This window comes from Panthera tigris, chromosome C2 (assembly GCF_018350195.1).
Source record: "Panthera tigris isolate Pti1 chromosome C2, P.tigris_Pti1_mat1.1, whole genome shotgun sequence".
Taxonomy (NCBI): Eukaryota; Metazoa; Chordata; class Mammalia; order Carnivora; family Felidae; genus Panthera; species Panthera tigris.
In genome coordinates, this window is record NC_056668.1 from 130,660,232 (window position 1) to 130,682,129 (window position 21,898).

Genomic DNA, 21,898 nt, shown 5'->3' on the forward strand with positions numbered 1-21,898 from the left:
CCCCACTGTAAAGAGGCCTGAGGAGGCCTGCAGAGATGGACTTAGTGAGTGTGGCAGACAACATCTCACAGCACCACCACCGGGGTCTCTGGCTTTCCTCTTCAAAAGCAAGCAAGTGCTGAGACTGGAAAGAGATTCTTTTGTAATCAGGACACCTTGCCTGAGTAGGAGCTAAATTGGACCAGCCCAGCCCCCTTCTTCAGCACAATCTGAAGTTCCAGCTCTTGTAAAATCATTAAAGCACAGCACAAAAGCAGTTTCCTCTGGAACAGTAGTAATGATTTTCATCTTCCAAATTAAGCATGGACTTTTTGGGAAACCTATCATTAGAGGATTTTCTGTCTGCTGACCTTTGCTTTCACTTCCTGGAAGTATTTCATGAAGTAGGTCACCTCATTCAGATACAGAACACCATGGTTATCTCCCATATAGTTTGCAATATGAGTTACAAGCATGATGTGCAAGCAGTTTATGATTCTTTGGGTCTTCTATGTGGCTATACATTTGTCCTTCACCATGGTCATATTTTTTTCTAAATGAGCCACTAGATTTCAATAGATCAGATACAGCTATTTCTTCTTACAGTTTGGTACAAGTCAGAAACGCAGTTTTTAGAAATGCCTTTTCATAGATGATTGTAAGGGATAGAATGAAACAAATCTCAACATAATAGAATGAATGCATGATGTTAAACAAGAAGTGATCCAATATTTTAACCAATTTGTTAATGTTTATACTCCCACATGCTAGAGTCTACTACTAAAAACCCTAACTTTTGATTGGCTAAAAAGACTGAAAACTGCAGTGCTGTATACCCTTGCCCTCCACGGAAAAAAAGTGTCTAGTTACTTCTGAATGATTGTCATCGCTCATTAGTGATCTATTTGAAGCTATTATATTTACAGTGCACACAATGTTTTTTGTTTTGCAAATCCTGGTGATACTAACATAGCCATAAATACATGGCCATACAGACAAGAAGACAAGTGTATTTCTAGGGCCTAATACTTTTATTTGTCAAGATATGGATAGTTTAAAATTTATATTTGAGGGCCTGGAAAATTATCAAGGAGACTACAGTTTAACTCTAACTGGGTAGTTTGGTCTAGCTATTCAGAAGAAGGAGAAGCACATGGTTTTATTACAGAGCTTGAGCTTAATGTCAGGATCCAAATGTTCCAAGTTCAAATAAATCTTCACAAGCCTGCTTGCTTCTCGGATTGCTAAATCCGAATAGCCGCAAGCAGGAGCCTATAAACATATAAACTAGCAGAAACAAAATCACGAAGGCACATAGTAAAAAGCAACACCCAAAAGCAAACATCCGTTAACCTTAAAGATAATATAAACAAGATGATACCTGTTCTTCAGCTTTTTGGTTTCTCAGCATCGATAAATATTTCCTAATTGCATGGAGAGGATATTTTTTGAAGTAAGAGAATCTAGACTGAGGCAACAGATTATCCATGGTGAGGAAAGTAAGAAGGTTCTCGTCTGCCCCACCCTGTCAGCAACCATATGAAGTCTAGAAGCTTCACAATTCCTCAGATGCCTAAAGATTTGCTTGTAGCTCAGTCACTTTCCTGCAAACAAAGCAAATGTTCTTCTCCTTGCTGCTTCCTCTTTTGGGTGGGTTCCTGGTGAAACCAGACAGCCAAGTCTGAGTACCGACCATCTAAAAACGTCCAGAAATACAATGCCCAAAGGGCAGCAGGAGCCAGGAGGAATGTAGGGGCTGGTCCACAGAATGCAAATTGCTTAGTGGTAGTGATGCGATCGCCCTATTTCTAGCAACAGCGTTCTGTTGCAAGCTATGTTAATATTAGCTAGCTGGTGACTTTCCACACCCACAGACTCTCGTGAGGCTTAATCTTAATTCTTCTGACAGCTTTTCTGGCTCTTAAAGAGGACATGACATGTGGTTTTTTCTGTTTCCTTCTAGATTTTTTATCAGCATGAGCACACATAGGGACATCCCTTGGCTGCGTCTCAGCTCAAAAGTGTTGATTCATTCAGTCTCAAGAAGCTTTGTTTTAGGGGACTTCTAAAAAAAATTAACAATTTACTTCACTCTTCACTGTTATCGAGGAGTTCAGTGGCAGCACTTAAAAGGTTTGGTTTACGCTGTCATGCATTATGCAACACGCCCGGTAACCAGATACTTTACGTTAATTGAACAATAGCTGGGAACAGATTCTGTTCTGAGTTAAAAGGCTTCTCTCCTTGAATCCTTATCTCAAATCCACAGGCCAAATCCAGGAACATTAAATTTCCCCAGGCTTTATTCCGAATGTAAGGGAGAAAAAATGTTATACATTTACTTTCTAAGTATTTTAAAAAAGGATTCATGCTTTAAAAAGAGAACAGGGTAAGAGGACTGTGGTCTTAGAGGACATGAAATCATGAAATTTGAAACTTCAATATTTTCTTAATAGTCTATAGAAGCCACGGGGTTTCTGAACAAAGTTTCCAAGTAGGCCTTACTGTTTTATTATCCTTGTTAACACTGTAGTAGCTGGTTCGTCGGGTGGAAACATTTGGCCACCTGGGTGAGGGGCTGTTGTGTAGAGTCTAGGCCAGACATCAACCCAAAATCATAAGGCCTCGAGATTTGCTTTCAAGTGGAAAGAGAAAGAACTTGTCTCTTCCCCTTCAGAGACTGCACTGTTGGGGAGGAAGGGTAAGCAGAGCTGGGGACGCACGTTGCCTCCCTAGCTGTCCCCCTGGACATCCGCCCTGACACTCCTGGCTGGGCCACTTGCCTTCAGGGAACACACTTGATGGACCTAATGTGGGTCGTGCTGCCACAGCCCAGACCATCTGTCAAGCTGGCCTTGGGCCCACTCACAAGGTGATCTTCCAGTCTCACCAGGGCCAGGCTGGCAATTCCAAGAAGTCGTTTATATAATGCTACTGGGGCTGGCTCCCAGGAGGAGGAGGCCCTGCCCTCCTGTCCGCTCTTTAGGTGCACACTGGCTGGCTCTTGAGTCTCCTCTGTATGCTGGAGACAGCCAGTGGACTCTAATGAGGGCCAGAGCCAAGCCCTGTGCTGTGAACCACCAGAATGCTAAGGGCAGTGTTGTGCACTCCCAGGCAGCTCACAGCCCAGAAAAACAAGAAGCGTGGAAACCTAGACACCCTGGCCCTGGAAAGAGGGGAGGCCCCTGGAGGCTTTGGGAGGAGGAAAGGTGTCATTTATACACACCCTCGAGGAACCCACAAGCTGCCCTCTTCCCTTCCTTTTTTAAAATATCTAAACCTTCAGAGATGCCTCTTCTTATGGAAAGAAGCTGGCAGTCTGCCAAACACCCACAGCACGGCTGTGATCAAAGCCTTTTCCCAACGGATGAACACAAAGCAGACTTCATTTCAAATGGTTGTTTCATGCTCACCTTCTCCTGGTTTGAGGAGGTCAGTGAAAAGAGATGGGGAAGGGCTGGGTCTGGGGAGAGAAAAGAAAACCCAGACAGAAAACTGTCCTGGCTAGATTTAGCATAAAAAGAGAAGCCGGTGGAACAAACACAACTAAAATCCCCTTAGGCGTTTAGTCGACAACAAAAAGCAAATCGTATCTAACATTTATTGGGCCTTTCAGCCAGACACTGTGCTAAATTCTTTACGTGCATTATCTCATGTAACCCTACAGCACCCTATGGGGAAACTGAGGCTCAGAGAGGGTAAACAACTTGCCAAGGTCACACAGCGACAAAGCAGGGGAGAAGGGACTCCAACCAGGTAGGCTGACACACCAGAATCCCCAGAGGTTCCGTTCCCAGTCAGTACACTGCACAGTCTCTTAGCCCACATCCCGAAATGGATTCCTAAGAACCTCTTTACAGATGAATCTAACAAAGGAAAGGCATGGGGTTGCATTGTTAAAGAGAAAGACAAATTTAGACTGTTAAGAATTTGCAGACTAAGATTATTAGATTAGAGATCAGGTGCATTTTCGTGCAAAATCATATAACTTCCTATCCTGGATTCTGCATAAATAAGGCTAATACTCATTATTTATCACATAAAAGTTCCTTTCTGAAATGATTCTGGTGATCTTGAAAAGAAGTTGTACTATAGATTCAGATTTTCTGCTTCACAAACTTTGAAAACTACCATATTCTCAGTTTCTGTTTGAAATAGATTGCAATGGTTAATTCCACTCCATATTTATTACAAACATAATGGGGAAGAGTCACGGTCCCGTTGTATTCACAGTATGGACATCTCTGCCATCTCAGCCTGGAGGAGTGATGGTTTGATTGCCACTGTGACTCAGTTGCCTTGGTAAATGGCAATGGACCAGAGATTGGGTGGCTACAGTATATACCTGCAAAGACCGAAATAGCCCAGTGGAGCCACCCAGTGGTAAGGGGTTTATTCCACCGCCCTGCAAAATAGCACAATAAGGAGTGGGGTGATTACCTGTTATTTGAACAATTCATTCCCACCCCTTGTCCTAGCACAATAACCAACAAGGGCGCCTGGGTGGCTCAGTCGGTTGAGCGTCCAACTTCAGCTCAGGTCATGATCTCACAGTTCATAGGTTGGAGCCCTGCGTCGGGGCTCTGTGCTGACAGCTCAGGGCTTGGAGCCTGCTTGGGTTTCTGTGTCTCCCTCTCTCTGCCCCTCCCCTGCTCACGCTCTGTCTGTCTCTCTCAAAAATAAATAAACGTTAAAAAAAAAGAACAGTAACCAACACAAAGCACAAACCCAGGAAAGCACTAGATCCAGGCCTCAATCCACTGTGAAAGTGATGCGTCTTTGGAGTGGTGGGGGTCCGGAGCTGACGGCCAAGAAAGAATTCTTGAGACATCCTTGGTGCAAAAAAAGTGATTTTATTCAAGCACAGGGGCAGGACCGGTGGGCAGAAAGAGCTGCACGGGGGTTGTGCAGAGTGACTGGCTATATACTATGGAGCTGGGGGAAGTAAAGGCAAAAGACCTTCCAGAAGGACTTTGATATGCTAAGAAGGACTCATAAGATACCTGAGGCCTTGCTATTGTCAAGCTAAGGTTGTTTTTCCTTTAGTAAGGTATTAACATTAGGATGGTAGGGGTTTTTGGAGAAATGTTAGACTGTATTTGCCTCAAGTATTTGTCAAGGGCTGCAGGTTATGAGGAAATTTAATTTTATCCACCATTTCCTTCTTGTCTTTGTTCCCCACATCACAGTGGAGGGGAGGGTGATATTGGGGCTCCAGGAAACTGAGTCTATAGGTTTCTGGAGATTAGGCTGTTGATAAGATTGCCTTTTTCTTATAATTTACTGAGATATTTGTAAACTGATGGAGACTCTTATCCTGCAGGACTGTGATCTCTATCAGTTAACCATTTGTTTTCTGTCCTTTCCTTTGTTCTTGGGCATCCAGGAGTGCCTGTGGAATGTCACACATATCCCACCTAGGGGTGGGGGCGGGGTGCTAGCTTGTGCTTGGCCCTCAGCTTGCCTTATGCTCCCTCATCAAAAGGATATTCATGTGTCCTCTGGTTTCTAAGAATTACCAGCTTTTTCACAAATCGCTTAAAAATATGGGTATCCCCATTTCTTTGCTCAAAGAGCATCATACAGAGGCAAAGCTAAAGCCAAAAAAAAAAAAATAGTGACAAAGGTATGAAGAAAGCTATTTTACAGTTTACTCCTTTCCAAATGTTGGAGAAGATGGGATGAAAATGTGGGTTTGCCAGGCCATCTAGTACTGTGCACTGCACACAGCAGGTGTTTCATTCATATGCGCCGGTACCTATTTATTAAAGGGGAAAGACAAAGAGAGGAGAATGGGATCCGTTTAACATCACAAGTGTTAAATTCAGGATGAGAAACAGGAAATGAAAACAGAAAGTTTGTCTCCAGGATGCCTTTGAGTGGACAGCGTTTCCAAATTGCATCGGGACAAAAACTAAAACCCTACTAATCCCTTCTCTTTCTCCTTCCAATCAGTGCTGAGAGTTTCTATCAGGAAAATGACTCCATGCTCTGGGAATTAATCCAGCCCAGATGTAAAATGAAGGGCAAGCAGTGAGAATGATGGAGAAGCAGTTAGCCCAGAAAACAGAAACCATTTTTTATCGTGAATTCCTCTGAGAAATCATTCTCATCCCACTAGGTCTGTGGATATTGGCTCCATTTCTTGCTCCCCCAAGGACAGTTCTAAATGGAATCAGGAGAGGGAAAGGGAGGCATTTACCATTGCTTCTCAGGACTAGTATATGCAGCACCAACATTCCACCTTTTGCATGATGAGATCTTTTGTGCTACTTGATCTGACATTTTCTTGGTGCTCCCACCGTGTAGGGAGTAATTATCTCATACCTGCATATGGTGCATTTTACTTTCCCCAAATTCACATTCAACCACCCTGCCCCCGCCACACCATGCTCCTATTACAACCACAATTCAATCACTCTGGTGTTTCTATAATTTTTTAAAGTTTATTTAAAGAGAGAGAGAGAGAGCACACACTCATGATTTGGGGAGGAGCAGAGAGAGAGAATCCCAAGCAGAGCTGGATATGGACTTGAACTCACAAACCATGAGAGAGCAAACCTTCTGCTTTTGGCTTCAGGTATTGATTTCTCAAATTTCACAACAACTCTGCATCCCTGGGACACTTGCTCTCCACTTAGGAAGAAAACATTTTTCTGCATAGTTTAAAATAGACTTGAACAGGGGCGCCTGGGTGGCTCAGTCAGTTAAGCGTCTGGTCTTTGGCTCAGGTCATGATCTCATGGTTGGTGAATTCGAGCCCTATGTTGGGCTATGTGCTGACAGCTCAGAGTCTGGAACCTGCTTCAGATTCTGTGTCTCCCTCTCTCTCTCCACTTATGCTCCACTTAGGCTCTCTCTCTCTCTCTCTCTCTCTCTCTCAAAAATAAATAAACATTAAAAAAATTTTAAATAAACTTGAACATGCATCAGAATCAACTGGAAGGCTTGTTAAAGCACAGATTGCTGGCCCCCACCTTCACAGTTTCTGATTCAGTAGGTCTGGGGCAAAGAGTGAGATTTCACATTTGTATCAGCTTCCCCCACAATGCTGATGCCGATGACCCCTGGACCATTGGTTTAGGTGCTGTCAGGCAGGAGATGTGGCTGTGGAGAGATTTGTCAGGTGGAGTTTGAAGGATAGATACCCTGTTTGCTGGAGCACTTTGAGAGCTCCCATCAGATTTGCATTTTAAAATGCACTTCCCTGGCAGTGGTGGGTTTTCTCCAAGCTCATCTCTTTTTTTGTAGCCACTCTTCCGAGAGTCAGCTCTTGCAGTTATCAAGCTTCAAGTGAACCTCTCACCAAGGTCTGTCTTCTCAGTGATATCTTGACTTGATATCATATTGCTCTCAAACTCTCACTCTTGACTTGATATCATATCGCCTCTTATCAAGCTGAGGCAGCACTATCAGTAATCTTAGCTCGGGAGACAGCCCTTTCTTTAAGCTCAGGGCCAGAAACCATAGCCAGCTGTACACAACACTACCTCCCTCCGTCTTCTGCACTAACACCTTGTTCCATTCCAGTTGGGGAAGGAGGAATCTTGGACTTGGAACAGGCAGCCCCCTCATGCCAAGAATTTCCAAAATCACGGTTTTCCACAAACCCATCCCCAGGCATAATTTACTCGTCTTTGTCTTCAATGTTACTGTAGTCTGGGCAGGATCCACTGCTAACTCTGTCTCCTCTCATCGAGTCTTGAGTTTACTGCAAAATGGTCCTTTAATAGAAACATAAGATGTCCCCAGGAAGCTTACCATTTCTGGTGGATTCAGAGACACCTTCTCCTAAGGACCCATGTCTGGAGCTGTGTCACTTTCTCCTCATGACCCTGACTTCCTTCCACCTTCCCCTTAGCAGCCATGCTTTGCTCTTTTTAGGAGGAGTAACACCTAGAAAGAGAAGACAGAGGTATTTCCTCTTAAGAGCAGTGGTTCAACCCTGAGGGAACTTTCAGATTGGTGGTTGTGCTTCCTATAATTCTCTATGAAAACTAAAAATATGGTTTCAGCAATAAGGAAAATAAATACATTAATTTGAGTAAAGGAGCTTTGGCTAACTAGGCGAATGGAAGTGGGGGTGAGTGGGCAGGTTGGTATGTTCCCTTGTAATGCTTGATGGTTTGAAAAGTAAGGATGTAAGTGAAAGCAGATGTCTGGCTGGGCTGGGCCAGGCCTACCCTTGGCACGGGGATGGCCCTTGGAATAAACAGGCAATCCAACTTCCCTTTCCCATTTTTCTGACTCTGTTGCGTGGATGGAAGTTCAGTGGCCAGAGAACATGGAGTCTAAAATAATTCTTAAATACTTGTCTTGAGTTCTAGTAGAAAGACCCAGGTCAGAGGTGTTTATGTGGATAACTCACTCAGTTTTCACTGCCACCTCCTGTGAAAAACCACGATTGGGGATGAGAGTAGGGGAGTCTGATAGGAGTAGCAGCTCATGTTAGCTAAAAGAAAGATAATGTGCATGCAATTTGGAGTAGACAGACTGTTCATCACAGTGATGTTTATAGTCATGTTCTTAAACTCCATTATCCTTGAATTTTTATTAACTACCAAAGATAATTATCTGGGGGGCCTGGGTGGCTCAGTCGGTTGAGGGTCAACTTCGGCTCAGGTCACGATCTCATGGCTAGTGGGTTCAAGCTCCATGTGGGGCTATCTGCTGACAGCTCAGGGCCTGGAGCCAGCTTCGGATTCTGTGTCTCCCTCTCTCTCTGCCCCTCCCCCACTTGCTCGCATGCTCACTCTCTCTTTAAAAAATAAATAAACGTTAAAAAAATTTTTTAGAACAAGTAATTATCCAACATGGAAATGATATGTCTTCCCTTGGTTGGATCACTAAAGACCATGAATATTGGTGCAACCCAGACTATATATAGGTACAATAACCTGAGTAATCGTTACCAGAATGCCAGTTTGTCTTTATTGTTAAATCTTAGGTACCAGGGTGTCTATCTTGGTGTCTCAGTCAGCTGAGCATCCAACTCTTGATTTTGGCTCAGGCCATGATCTCGCGCTTCCGTGAGATTGAGCCCTGAGTTGGGCTCTGCGTTGACAGCACAGAGCTTACCTGGTATTCTCTCTCCCTCTCTCTGTCCCTCCCCCACTTGCCCTCTCTCTCTCAAAATAAATAAATACACTTAAGAAAAAATCTCAAGGGGGGCGCCTGGGTGGCTCAGTCGTTTAAGCATCCAATTCTTGATTTCCGGCTCAGGTCATGATCTCCCTGTTCATGGGATCGAGCCCTGCATTGGGCTCTGTACTGGCAGCATGGAGCCTGCTTAGTATTCTGTCTCTCTCTGTCTCCGCTCTTCCTCCCACATGCACGCACATGTTCTCTCTCTTGAAAATAAATATTTTTTTAAAAATCTTAGATATCAAAGTCAGAGGCATATGGGATCACTTATTTATTTATTTATTTTCACATGACTGGTTACATGTTCTTTTGAGGTTCGCGGCTCCTGTGGTCCACAGACCAGCAGTGTTAGCATCACCAGAATCTCAGGCCATACCCTGGATCTCCTAAATCATAATCTGCATTTTGAAAAGATCCCTAGATGATTCATATGCACATGTAAGTTTGAGACCCACTGGCTAGGAATGAATACAGGGCTCCTACACACTCCTATTGTACCCCCCCCACACACACACATACACACATAACTTGACCCTACCACTAATTCTACAAGAGTGACCGTTTCCTGTCTATAACCCCTTCCTCACTGACCTCCTTCAGGGTGTTGACAGTGTCTTGTCCATTGTTACATTAGTGTCTCACAGTCACTCAATAGATCTTTGTTTAATGAATGAATGACTGATGATACATGTAGTGTAGCATCTGGGTATGAACTGCCTTGAGCTTTTCCAGATCTTGTTGGCCCCTGGATCCAGATTAGTTATACTAACAGTAACAGCCCAAATTTCACTGGTTCATGTCTTTTTTTTTTTTTAATGTTTATTTCTGAGAGAGAGACAGAGCAGGGGAGGGGCAGAGAGAGAGAGAGGGAGACACAGAATCTGAAGCAGGCTGTGACAGAATCTGTCAGCACAGATGCAGGGCTTGAACTCACCTACTGTGAGATCATGACCTGAGCTGAAGTCAGACTCTCAACTGACTGAGCCACCCAGGCGCCCCTGGTTCACGTCTTAATGTAGGGCCTTCTTCTGCTATAACCTGCCACCCGAGTATTTCAGGGAGTTTTCAGATGTGCCTCTCACATAGTCTTAAGCAAATCCTGGCCAGCAGCCATGGTGCTCCCTTCCTTGTTCCTGTTCTGGGCCCCCACCTGTCGCTGCTGTCACCACCTGGTGTGTCAATGTATTCCCACAGTGCAGCCTTGAGGTTTCTGAGATCCAAAGCATCCTCCAGGCCCTCTCCTCATTTAACCCACTACTCTTTGTCCCTCCACAATGCAGTCATGAAGTGTCCTCCACATGCTCTATTCAGACATTCTTGGGAGGCTCTTCAGTAGCAACTCCCAGGATCCCCTTTCAATCCTCCCCTGCCCATCTGTCTTCAGCATAACTCAGAGCCCTTCCTGTGGGTTCCTCATCTCACCAACTGCCCTTCTGGGCAAGATCCCTTTCACAATGTCCCTGGGCCATTAGAATAAAATACCTTTGACCTGCCACCAAAGGAGAACAACATTTTTTTTTACTAGATACAGTGCTCAACCTTGTTGCCATGGACCCCTTCTCCATTTCTCAGGTTAGTCCTATCAACTGCTCCAAGTCCTTCCATAAAATAAGGGACAAACACTGACCCTTTCTCCTGCGAGGGGTGTGGGACAATTAGCATTATATGGATATCTCCAAAGAAATACTTCTCATGAAATTGTTTCCTGGTTTTTCCACTTGCTTGATTTTTTTTTTTTCAGTTGATAAAGATTCTTTCCTTGACCAAACTTGAGTCAGCTTCTCTGAGTTTTGTCTGAATAGGTCCCAACTTTGCCTCCTTAGTCCAGTTTTAGCAGTAATCCTGTTGGGTTAGGTTAGTGTAACCCCACTGCCGGCCACCCCACCGCCTTGATATCTAATCGCCCTGGCCTGCCTTCAGCAAGAATCCCCTAGCATGCAAATGGCCTACTTAAGGGGCGCCTGGGTGGCTCAGTAGGTTATGCATCTGACTGCAGCTCAGGTCATGATCTTACAGTTTGGTTTGTGAGTTTGAGCCCCGCGTCGGGCTCTGGGCTGACAGCTCAGAGCCTGGAGCCTGCTTCAGATGCTGTGTCTCCCTCTCTCTCGCTGCCTCTCCCCTGCTCACACTCTGTCTCTCTCTCTCTTAAAAATAAACATTAATTTTTTTTAATAAAAACATAAATAAGTGGCCTACTTACAATTCCAACTCATTTCTATTTGACTCCAAGTCACAAACTCTTAACTGTTATATAGTACTACGTCCATCACTATTTTGTATCCCTGTCCATCTCCAAGCAGGTTGCCTCGTGCACAATAGTTACCTAGTATATGTGCTTATGAAACGAATAAGCTGAAAGACACATCCATCAACTTTTATATTGTAATCCTTTCTATTTAAAGCTGTGTGACTAGTGAGCTATTTTAGGTCAGGATTAATTGTAGTTAAAGTAACAGATATGTGGTTAGGGTCCTCTCTCTCCCCATGACACATAGAGCCTGTGCTTCCAAATAATGCCAGTCACTTCTTCCTTCCTGTATGCTCCTGGTCTTTAACATAATTCCTGGGCTCAAACCAAGCGCCATTATAGCTGTTTACTTGATGCTACCGTTTCACAGTGTGCCAAGCCAGTGCCATAAAATATTTTCATTTGAAGATCAAAAATAAAAACACCTTTTGTGAAAGAAATTAGCGCAGAGACAATCAACAAATGCTAATTCTCCATCACTGGAGAATTTATGCACTGGTTTACCTATGAGCACTATACTATATAACAGTGTATATTATTTGTTTGGCTGTCGTAACAAAACACCAGTCTGGATGCCTGAAACAACAAACATTTATTTTCTCATGCTTCTGGAGCCTGGGAAGCCCAAGACCAAGGTCCAACAAAGTTTGTTTCCAGAAAGGACTCTCTTACTGGCTTGTAGACAGGCACCTCTCGTTATGTCCTCACATGGTCTTTCTTGGTGGGTATGGACAAAGACAGAAAGAGAGAGAGAGAGAGAGAGAGAGAGAGAGAGAGAGAGAGAGAGATTGAGGGTGTTCTAGCGTCTCTCTTTAAAAGGCACTAATCTTATTGGATTAAGGTCCTGCCTTTATTGCCTCATTGAACTTTAATGATTTCTTTAGAGGCCCTGTCTTGAGGTTAGGGCTTCAACACAAGTTTGGTGCAGGACACAAACATTCAGCCCATACCAAGGGTCAAATTGTCTTAGGGTGAAAACGGAGGGTTAAGGCCCATGAGGATCGTAGCACATTGTTGTGCTCAGTAAGTATGACTAGAACAATATTTGTTTATACCTAAATTGTTTTATCTTTCTTCTATGTGAGGATCCATGTCTCCATAAAATTTTGAACAATATTGCCTACTTAGAATTTATTTATAAACGCTTGAGTTTCCTGGATGAATGATCTCTATATTATTTAATGATGTAAAAAATTTCATGAAAGTGAAGTCAGTCTCCATTACTTTCTAGTTTCAGCGTTAAAATGTAATTCTCATCCTAATTTACAATTGCTTTATTTAAAATCGGTTTTTTGGAGTTATTTCCTTGAACTATCCCAAACAATTTCTTCCCTTCCTTAATATTAGTGTTCAGACACTTACATATAACTCTATCTCCCCAGAGGCCTTTGTTTGCAGTTATAAAATCTTTATTGCTACAGAATTCCTTCCAGCTTTTTATGATCGCTCTTGCTCCAAGGTCCTGTCTAGATCTGGCATGCTATGATTTCAAGATGCTCCATGATGAAAGCAATGTTTTAAACTCTAGGCTTGTCAAGCTTAAAAAAGAATATAGGGTCGAAGAGGTGGGGAGAGCAACAGAAATGCTGTTATTGCTGTTGTTCCACAGAATTGTAAAAGTGGCTCAAAGTGACAGCATGGGTTGATTCTCCTTTCTTCATGGAGTGGTAAATCTGTCAACAAGTTATTTTCCAAGAGCTTGTCAAGGGTTTCTCCTTCCCAAGATTTTTCTCTCAAGCGTGTTTGATGGCTTTCTCCCAGGCATATCTTATGTAAAACAGATTCCCCACCCCCCTTAACAGCAGGTGCCCAATTCTCAACTTCCATCTGCATTGTATTTTACACGTTTGTCCTTTTTAGGAGTTTACCTCTTGTGTTTTTCAAAGAGGCAGGCTTGTAACAGGTGCCTTCTTCACTTGGCAGGGGAACAGTGCCAGAGTTGCTAAGTTCCCTCCCGTGTGTGGCCGGGTTTCTTGCTATCGGTGGAGGCAGGTGTAATGCTGAGACCACCATTTGGAATGTAGTATGCATCAGACACGTCTGAATGAAGAATTTCATTTCGCTGATTTTAAACATGGAAGAGCTAAAGTGCCCATTTTAAAATAATTTTATCGGGCAACAGCTTTTTGATAGTGTCCGAGCTTAGGCTCTTCTCCATTCTGAAATGCAGCGTTCACCTTGTCTCCAGACGAGATATCACTTCTGACAGGAATCATGTTCTGCTTTCCCTTCTGAAAGAGCAAGCAGCTCCATGACATCACCAAGCGAGACTTAACACAGCCTTTCCTCGGAACCACAATTCCCCATCAGAGGCACAAGAAGAGAGTGATAAAGTACACCCTTTCCCCACCAGGCAGAGTGTACCAGTTACTGCATACTTGTCTCTCAGCTCCAAGCACATCATTCTATCCTCAGTGATGCTGGGATTCTATAAACCACGTTGCCATTTGCCAGCTGTTCTCCATTAGGCTCTGCCAATGGAGGGCAACTGCAAGTTTGAAGGAGTAGGAAGGGACTTACTCCTCTCTGTTTCCATTTTGCTTTCTGCTCTTGAGAGTCTCACCAGCAACACTTCTTCATCCTGGCGGCAGCCCTTTGGCAACAGGAGTCCCATCTCTGTAATAATGTTTTTCCAACATTCTCAGAATCTGCCTCATTGACCCTTTCAGAGGTCCAGCACAGTCAGCCAGTGCCTTCTCCTCAGGTCCAGAGACAAGACTACCAACTAGCTAGTGCCCCTCTCTTCAGGGGTCCTAGCCTCTTTCTTGACTTTGAGCTATGAATGTCTGGTGGACCCAGATTCTAGGCATTCACAAGCATCGGATTGAAATTCAGGTCATTTTATTGAATATTAAATGTAAGGCTGTCACAAGAAGGCTGGAGGGCTTGGGGACATTCAAATTATGTGTTAGGGACTCCCAAGCCGGTATCTGTGTGCCAGACATCTTTCCCAGGGTAAATGGAGAGCCCATATGCAACTCAAACTTGGAATGTTTAAAATTAAATCATTGTCTTCCCCCGTGGCTCAATGAATTCTAACACCACCTACCAGTTGCCAGCAAGAACGAATTTTTAGGTTCACAGCCTCCCAGTACTATCAATTTTACTTCCTAAATGTATCCAACTTTACATCTCTACTTCACAACCTTAGTTCAGGGCCATTGGCTTACTGCAATGAAGTTGCTTCTCAACTCTTTCCCTTCCAATCTAATCACCCTAGAGTGTGTATGGCTTTTAAAAGTTCTAAAGAGATAATAAAAACTTGTACCTCTCTCAACACAGTCCTAGATCTGTCCAGTGACTTGGAAAGACTCGGAAGTCCAGTGCCTTCTATCACTCCAAATCATTTAAAATTTTTCTTTTTATCACTGTTAAGGACAATTTGATGATGTGCCGTGGTGTTGTTTACTTCATGTTTCTTGTGCTTATTGTTCATTGAGCTTTGATCTGTGGATATATAGTTTTCATAGTTTGGAAATTCTTTGTCCATTACTCTCTCAAATGCTTCTTCTCCCTCTCACTTTCAGAGACTCCAATAACATATATATTAGGCCACTCAAAGTAGCCTCACAGTGCATTGATTCGCTTTTTCTGTTTTGTTTTTTCTCCCTGTGTTAGTTTGTATACCTTCTATTGCTATGTCCTCAATTCACTAACCTTGTCTTTTGCCATGTCTAATCTGTCACTGATTTTTATCCAGTATATTTTTCATCTCAGTTATTATAGTTTTTGTCTCTAGAAGTCCTACTTTGGATCTTTTATTATATTTTTATATTTTCCATGTCTCTACTTAACATTTTGAACATATGGAATACAGTTGTAATTGACCATTTTAATGTGCTCATCTTCTAACATCTATGTCAGTTCTGAGTTAGTGTCAGTTAATTGATTATTCTCCTCATGAGTCATATTTCTCTACTTCTTTGTCTGGTAATCTTTGTTTGAATGCCAGACATTGTAAAATTTACCTTGTTAGATGCTGGATATTTTTTTGTTCCCATAATTATTCTTGAGCTTTATTCTGGAATATTAAGTTAGTTGGATACAGTTTGATCTTTTTTGGATCTTGCTTTTGTGATTTATTAGGTGGGCAGATAGCCATTTTCAACAACAGCTAGCTATTTCCTGCTACTGAAGTAAGATCTTCCTGAGTTTTCTACCCTTGCACTAAGAGTTATGAGTTTTTCTGTCTGACTTGTGAGCATATACTACTCCTGGCCCTGTGTGAACATCAGTTAGTATTTTCTAATCCTCTTAGATGTTTTTCCCCAGCCTCAGGTATTTTGCTGATCATTCATGGGCAGATCAGTACTTGGCTGAATGGTCAAAGAAGACCTCAAAGATTTCTTGGGCCTATCTAGGGTCTATACCAGCTCACAGAGCATTTGTGAAAACACAGATCAAATATTTTCATATATAAAAAGGCCTCTAACTTAGTGTCTGACACATAATTGGGGCTCAATAAATATTTTTGATCTTGGTTTAGATCTCTAGATATCTTTAGTGGGCATTTCTCATTCTTTTCACTACCCAGTGTCTGTAGTTTATTCTCATGAAACAAAGCTTGTTTCCCAACACAGAAACTGAAAAATTCCAGACTCATTTTTTCTAGCATCCTTGCTGCTAAAATGAAAGCTTATGACCTAGTCCTAGTCCACGACCATGACCAATATCCAGCCTTTTTGTATGCTTTAAAGAAGCAAGTCCAGGGAAGAAGCAGAACCCACACTCAGTTAACTCTAGGGATAGGAAGCAGCAGCAGCAGTAAGAGCAGTTACATCCATTCTTTAGAGGTAACATTCCTAGTGACCATAGTAACAGTGGTCTAGCATATGGCCATCTGGTACCTAGCAGCATAACAGTAGGGTTTTCACTGTTCCTCTTCTGTGGTGAGGTTTTGGGCTTTTTTAAGTTGTGTAATGTGCCAGCCTGATTGTGTAGTTTTTCTAGAGATACTGCATGCCATCCAATATTCTTTAATGTTTATGTTATTAAAGTATAATATACATGTGTATGAATAAAAGTATGTGTATGTTTATATGTCACATAAGTGATAATTTTTCATAAACTGAACTTTAATGAACTGAAAGTTTATAACTGGTACCCAGATCAAGAAACAGAATATTATAGGGGTGCCTGGGTGGCTTAGTCGGTTAAACATCCAACTTCAGCTCAGGTCATGATCTCACAGTCAATGAGTTCAAGCCCCGTGTCAGGCTCTGTGCTGACAGCTCAGAGCCTGGAGCCTGCTTTGGATTCTGTGTCTCCCTCTCTCTCTGCTGCTCCCCTGCTCATGCTCTGTCTCTCTCTCAAAAATAATTAAAAACATTTAAAAAAATTTTTTTAATTAAAAAAAGAAACAGAATATTACCAACATCCTAGAAGTTTCCTTATTCCCCCTCCAATTCACTAACCTCTGCCATCCAAGGTAACCATAATCATGACTCCTCACATCTTATATTAGTTGTGCCTATTTTTTCTTTTTCTTTTTTTTTTACTTGATATAAATCAAATCTTCTCACATATTCTCTTGTCCATGTCCAACATTGTGTTTGTGAGATTCATCCCAAGTGTTTTTTATAGTTGTAGCTTGATCTTATTGGAATAGTAAAACATAGCATTTTATAAATACACTACAATGTGTCTATCCGTTTGTATCAGGTGTCCCCAAGACCACCTTTAGGTTCAGGGATTTGCTAGAAAGACTCACAGAACTCAGAAAAGCTGTTATACCTACATTTGAGGTTTATTACAGTTGAAGGATATAGAATCAGCAAGGGGAAAAGGTGTATAGGGCTGAGTCCAGAGGAAACCAGGCACAAGCTTCTAGTTGTCCTCTCCCAGTGGAGTCACATGAACAGCCCTTGTTCCACAAGTATGTGTGACAACATGTACAAAGTGTTGCCAATCAGGGAAGCTCATCCAAGCTTTGGTGTCTAGGGTGTGTTGTTGTTGTTGCTGTTGTTTGAGGCCAGTCATGAAGGCATGCCGTGTCCGTAGTGTCCGTATTGCTGACCTTACCTCCTGAGTATCTACTCCCCATGTAGGTCAAACTGATGTATTATTGCTTAAAGTCTCAGGCATACAAAAATAGGCATTCACATAAATCACATTGTTAGCTTAAACTAATTGGCATAGCCTACACTTTAAGCATACAAAGACACTCATTTCAGGCAGCTTGTTGCAAAAACTCAGAGATCTTTCAGCAGCCAAGCCAAAGGCTAGTCCTGAAGACTTTGGGAATGTGCAACAGTTCAGTTAAACTTTTCTGTATACTATTACAGTGTCAATGGGCATTTAGGCAGTTTATATTTTTAATATGAACAGTGCTGCTTATGAGCATCTTTTTACATGTTTTTGGTGAATATTTGGGTGCATTGCTATTGGGTGGTGACTTAGGAGTGGGGTTGATAGGTCATAGGATATGCATTTGTTCAGCTTTTATAGACACTGCCAAATCATTTTCCAAAGTGACTATACAAATTTATACTCCCATTATCAACTTACAGAAATTTTCAAGATCATTTTAGAAAAACAACAGTTTTATTGCGGTACAAGTGACATACAATAAAATGCATATTCAAGTGTACAATTTGATAAATGTTGACATATGTGTATACCCATAAAACCACCATCACAAAAGGTAGTGAACCTGTTATTCTCCCCTAAAAGTTTCCTAATATTCTCATAATGAATTGGTTTTCTCTTCAAGTCAACCAGGGTACACTTCTGTTGTTTACATCTGAGACTTTCTAGCTGATATAATCCCACTTGAGTTGCCTTGTATTTGCACCCAGCTTGGTGTTTTGCATTTCTTTTCTCTTCTATCGATTCTTGTTGAGCATCTATGATGTATGCTAAGAATGTAGACTCTGTTCTTTGCCTATCTTAGTCAATTTGGCTGGACTCCAGGTCCCCTGTTTGCAGCTTTGTCCTCAAAACTCCTAGAAATTCCACACATCTTTTTATGTCCTGTTCTCTACACATTCTTCTTCTTGGACAACCTTATAGCCCCTGGTTCCAGTCCTTCCTGGTTGGCCCAGAACCAAACTTTCCTCGACCAACTCCAACAGAGGATTACCCAGATGGTAAGAGAAAGGGCCCCTCCCTCAGCTCTTCCTTAAGTTGCCTAGACCAGTGTTATGGGTTGAATTCTGTCCCCCACAAAAAGATATGTTGAAATACTAACTTCTGATGCCTCAGTGTGTGACTTTTTTTGGAGATAGGGTCTTTACAGAGGTAATCAAATTAAAGCATGATCTTTTTTTTTTTTAAGTTTATTTTTGAGAGAGAGAGGGCGTGAATGGGGGAGGAGAAGAGAGAGAGGGAGACACAGAATCTGAAGCAGGCTCCAGGCTCTGAGCTGTCAGCACCGAGCTCAATGCGGGGCTCGAACCCACAAACCATGCATGAGATCATAAGCTGAGCCAAAGCCGGACACTTAACCAACTGAGCCACCCAGATGCCCCTAAAACCTGATCCTTAAGGGTTGTCTCTAATCTAATGAAATGAGCATTCTTTTTTTTGGGGGGGGGGCTTGAGTGAGTGAGGGACAGAGGGGGGGGGGGGGGGAGAGGGAGAGAGAAGCAGGGCTCACCTGAAGCGGGGCTCAAGCTCACCTGAAGCAGGGCACAAGCTCACATGAGCATTCTTATGAAAAGGAGAAGTTTGGACACAAAGACAAAGATAGGGGGGAGATGCTGCAAAGAGGCACAGGGAAGGTAGCCATATCCAAGCCAGGGAGAGAGGCCGGGAACAAACCCCACGCACATCACCTTCAAGAAGGACCAATCCTTCTGACACCTTGATTGTGGACTTCTAGCCTCCAGAACATGAGACAATAAATTTCTATCGTTAAGCCCCTCAGTTACAGCAGCCCTTGTAAATTCACACAAACAGGGGGGATGCGTCTGCTTTTCCTAATCATTTGCAGACTATGAGGTGTGCAACAGAGGATGGGAGGGTAGTGGCTAGTGGCTGCCCTTTTGGAAACACTGTTAATAAAAGTTGAGCATGGGAAGAGAAGAACATGGGAGGAGCATGCTAACTCCAGATTATTTGACTTTGGCCGTTCATGAGAGCCTGAAGGAGGCCTGGCTAAACTCCCTGTTCTTTTCTTTCTGTTTTCTCAAACTGATAAACGTGAATCAGTTTTCAGCAGCCATCTGTGGGAGCACATGGACTCCTTCACTTAGTAGCTATTAAGATCTGTTCCACAGTCTGAGGGGGCGATTTGGGAATGTTTTTCTCCCAGGTCCTTTTCATGGGAACTTTTCCAAAATCGGAAGATTAATAAAAATTTGGTGAAGGCAGTACAGCATGCCTTGAAAACCCCCTGAAATCTTCTCATCACCTTTAATCAGGTCATCTGACAAGTTACCTTCAAAGAAATGGACTTCAAGCTGAGTCCTTTACGAGGACTGGATTTTGCTTTATTTGTAAAATGTTGTGAAGTTCCAGAACTCCTATTTGCCTTAATGGTCAAACTCTTGATTAAGGAGGGAAAAGCAGGCAGAAGGAGAATGACATAAATAGAAAATACAATGAAAATGTTAAATGTATGCAGAACAGTTGACTTATTACCCTTCCAGTTGAACCTGGCAATAAAGAATATAATAAATGGGTCCCTTGGGGAACTCCTTTTTCATTTCAAGTGCTTCCTTTGGCTCTTTTTGCCCTTCCGTCTCCACGCCCTTTTTTGGTCTTTAGGTCTGGATTTGAATCTATTTCAGCAAAACTGCAGAAAAGATCCACTTGGTTGAGTCTTGGGCGTCAGAGTCTGAATACTGTTGGAAGCAACTACAGTTAGCTCCCCTCAAGACTTTGTTCTGGTGTTGTTAACGAGTGCCTTGGGTTGCTAGAGATCAAAGATCCCCCTCTGCATCTCTGGCTCAATTCCCCTTGCTTTCACAGACTAATGCACTGCTCTGTCCACAGTGATTGCTTTTAAAATTGAGATAAAATTCACACAACATCGAATTCATCATTTTAATGTTCTTAAAGCATACATTTCAGTGTTTTTCAGCATGTTCACAATGTTGTGCAACCATCAGCGCTATCTAATTCCAGAACATTTCCATCACCGCAGAAAGAAACCTTGCACCCGTTATCTACCACCTTTTGATTCCTCTATCCCCTGTAGGCCCTGACAACCACGAATCTACTTTCTGTGTCTGTGGATTTGCCCATTCCAGATATTTCATATCATATAATACACGGACACTAGGTCTGGATTCATTCACTTAGCACATTTTCAAGGTTCATCTGTGTTATAGCATGTTTTCTATTCCTTTATATGGCTGAATATTATTTCACTATATGGATACATCTCATTTCATTCATCCATTCATCCACTGATAGACTTTTCATCCTTTTCCCATTTTGCATAATACTGCCATGAATATTCATATACAGGATTTTATGCAGATGTATATTTTCAGTTCTTTTGGATATGTATCCAAAAGTGAAATTGGTGGATCATATGGTAACTTTATGTTTAACTTTTTGAGGAATTGCCAACTATTTCCCAGAGTCTTTTTTTCAAGGAGAATAGGATAAGATCGATTTTAGACACACTGTTGTTGAGGGGCAGCTGAACTGCCAAAGAAAGAACCCACCATGAAGTTGAAGGTAAAAGGGTAGTGCCCAGGTGAGATAAGGTTGAATATTTCAATTTGGGCATTATCCATATGCAGTGGTTGTTAAAGCTTCCGGGGAGAGGAAGTCTCTGAGGGTGATAACAGGTGAAAAACAGGGAATACAAGGAGACGTTCATCAGCTAAGCACTGTCTAGGATTGTTCTTTATGTATAGTGTCAATTTAATCATCATAACACAATTAAGTGGATGATGTCATTAGCCCCATCTTACAGGTGGGGCAACTGAGGCTCACTGAAGTTAAGCATGTGGACTGGTTTGCAAAGTTTGTATATAGCAGAACCAGGATTTAAGTACTGGTAAAGACCATAGAAACAACCTGAAAAAAATTTAAGGGATTAGAGGTAGATTTTATTGTATCGTATTGTGTTGTATTGTATTGTATTGTACCGTACTCTATTGTATTTTAAGTTTATTTTAGAGAGAGAGAGCATCAGCAGGGGAGGGGCAGAGAGAGAGAGAGGGAGAGAGAGAGAATCCCAAGCAGGCTCTGCACTGCCAGTGCACAGCCCGAAACGGGCCTCGAACCCATGAATCATGAGATCATACCTCAGCCAAAGCAGGACGCTTAGCAAACTAAGCCACCCAGGCGACCCAAGGTAGATTTTAAAAGAGAGAGTACTGGGGCACCTGGGTGGCTCAGTTGGTTAAGCATCCGACTCTTGGTTTCGGCTCAGGTCCTGATTTCATGGTTTGTGATTTCAAGCCCCCGAATCAGGCTCCTCGCTAACAGTGAGAAGCCTGCTTGGGATTCTTTCTCTCCTTCTCTCTCTGCTCCTCCCCCTCCCCACTCACCCTCACATGCATTCTCTTACTCTCAAAATAAATAAACATTAAAAAAAAAAAAAGTAAGTGCATTAAGTGCAACAGG

The 21,898-nt window shown here is 42.5% G+C and overlaps 2 protein-coding genes across 5 annotated transcripts in view; one reads left to right on the forward strand and one right to left on the reverse strand.

Moving 5' to 3' along the window:
• ATP2C1 (ATPase secretory pathway Ca2+ transporting 1) overlaps window positions 1-1,791 on the reverse strand; it is a 169,658-nt gene extending 167,867 nt beyond the window's left edge. For both annotated transcript variants that reach the window (XM_042998262.1, XM_007087382.3), the window contains exon 1: window positions 1,361-1,791. In XM_042998262.1, the coding sequence (XP_042854196.1) occupies window positions 1,361-1,468 (108 nt within the window). In that variant the 5' untranslated portion in view covers window positions 1,469-1,791. The remainder of the gene's footprint in view (window positions 1-1,360) is intronic.
• PIK3R4 (phosphoinositide-3-kinase regulatory subunit 4) overlaps window positions 1-21,898 on the forward strand; it is a 199,451-nt gene that overhangs the window by 33,218 nt on the left and 144,335 nt on the right. The gene's annotated exons all lie outside the window — the stretch shown is intronic.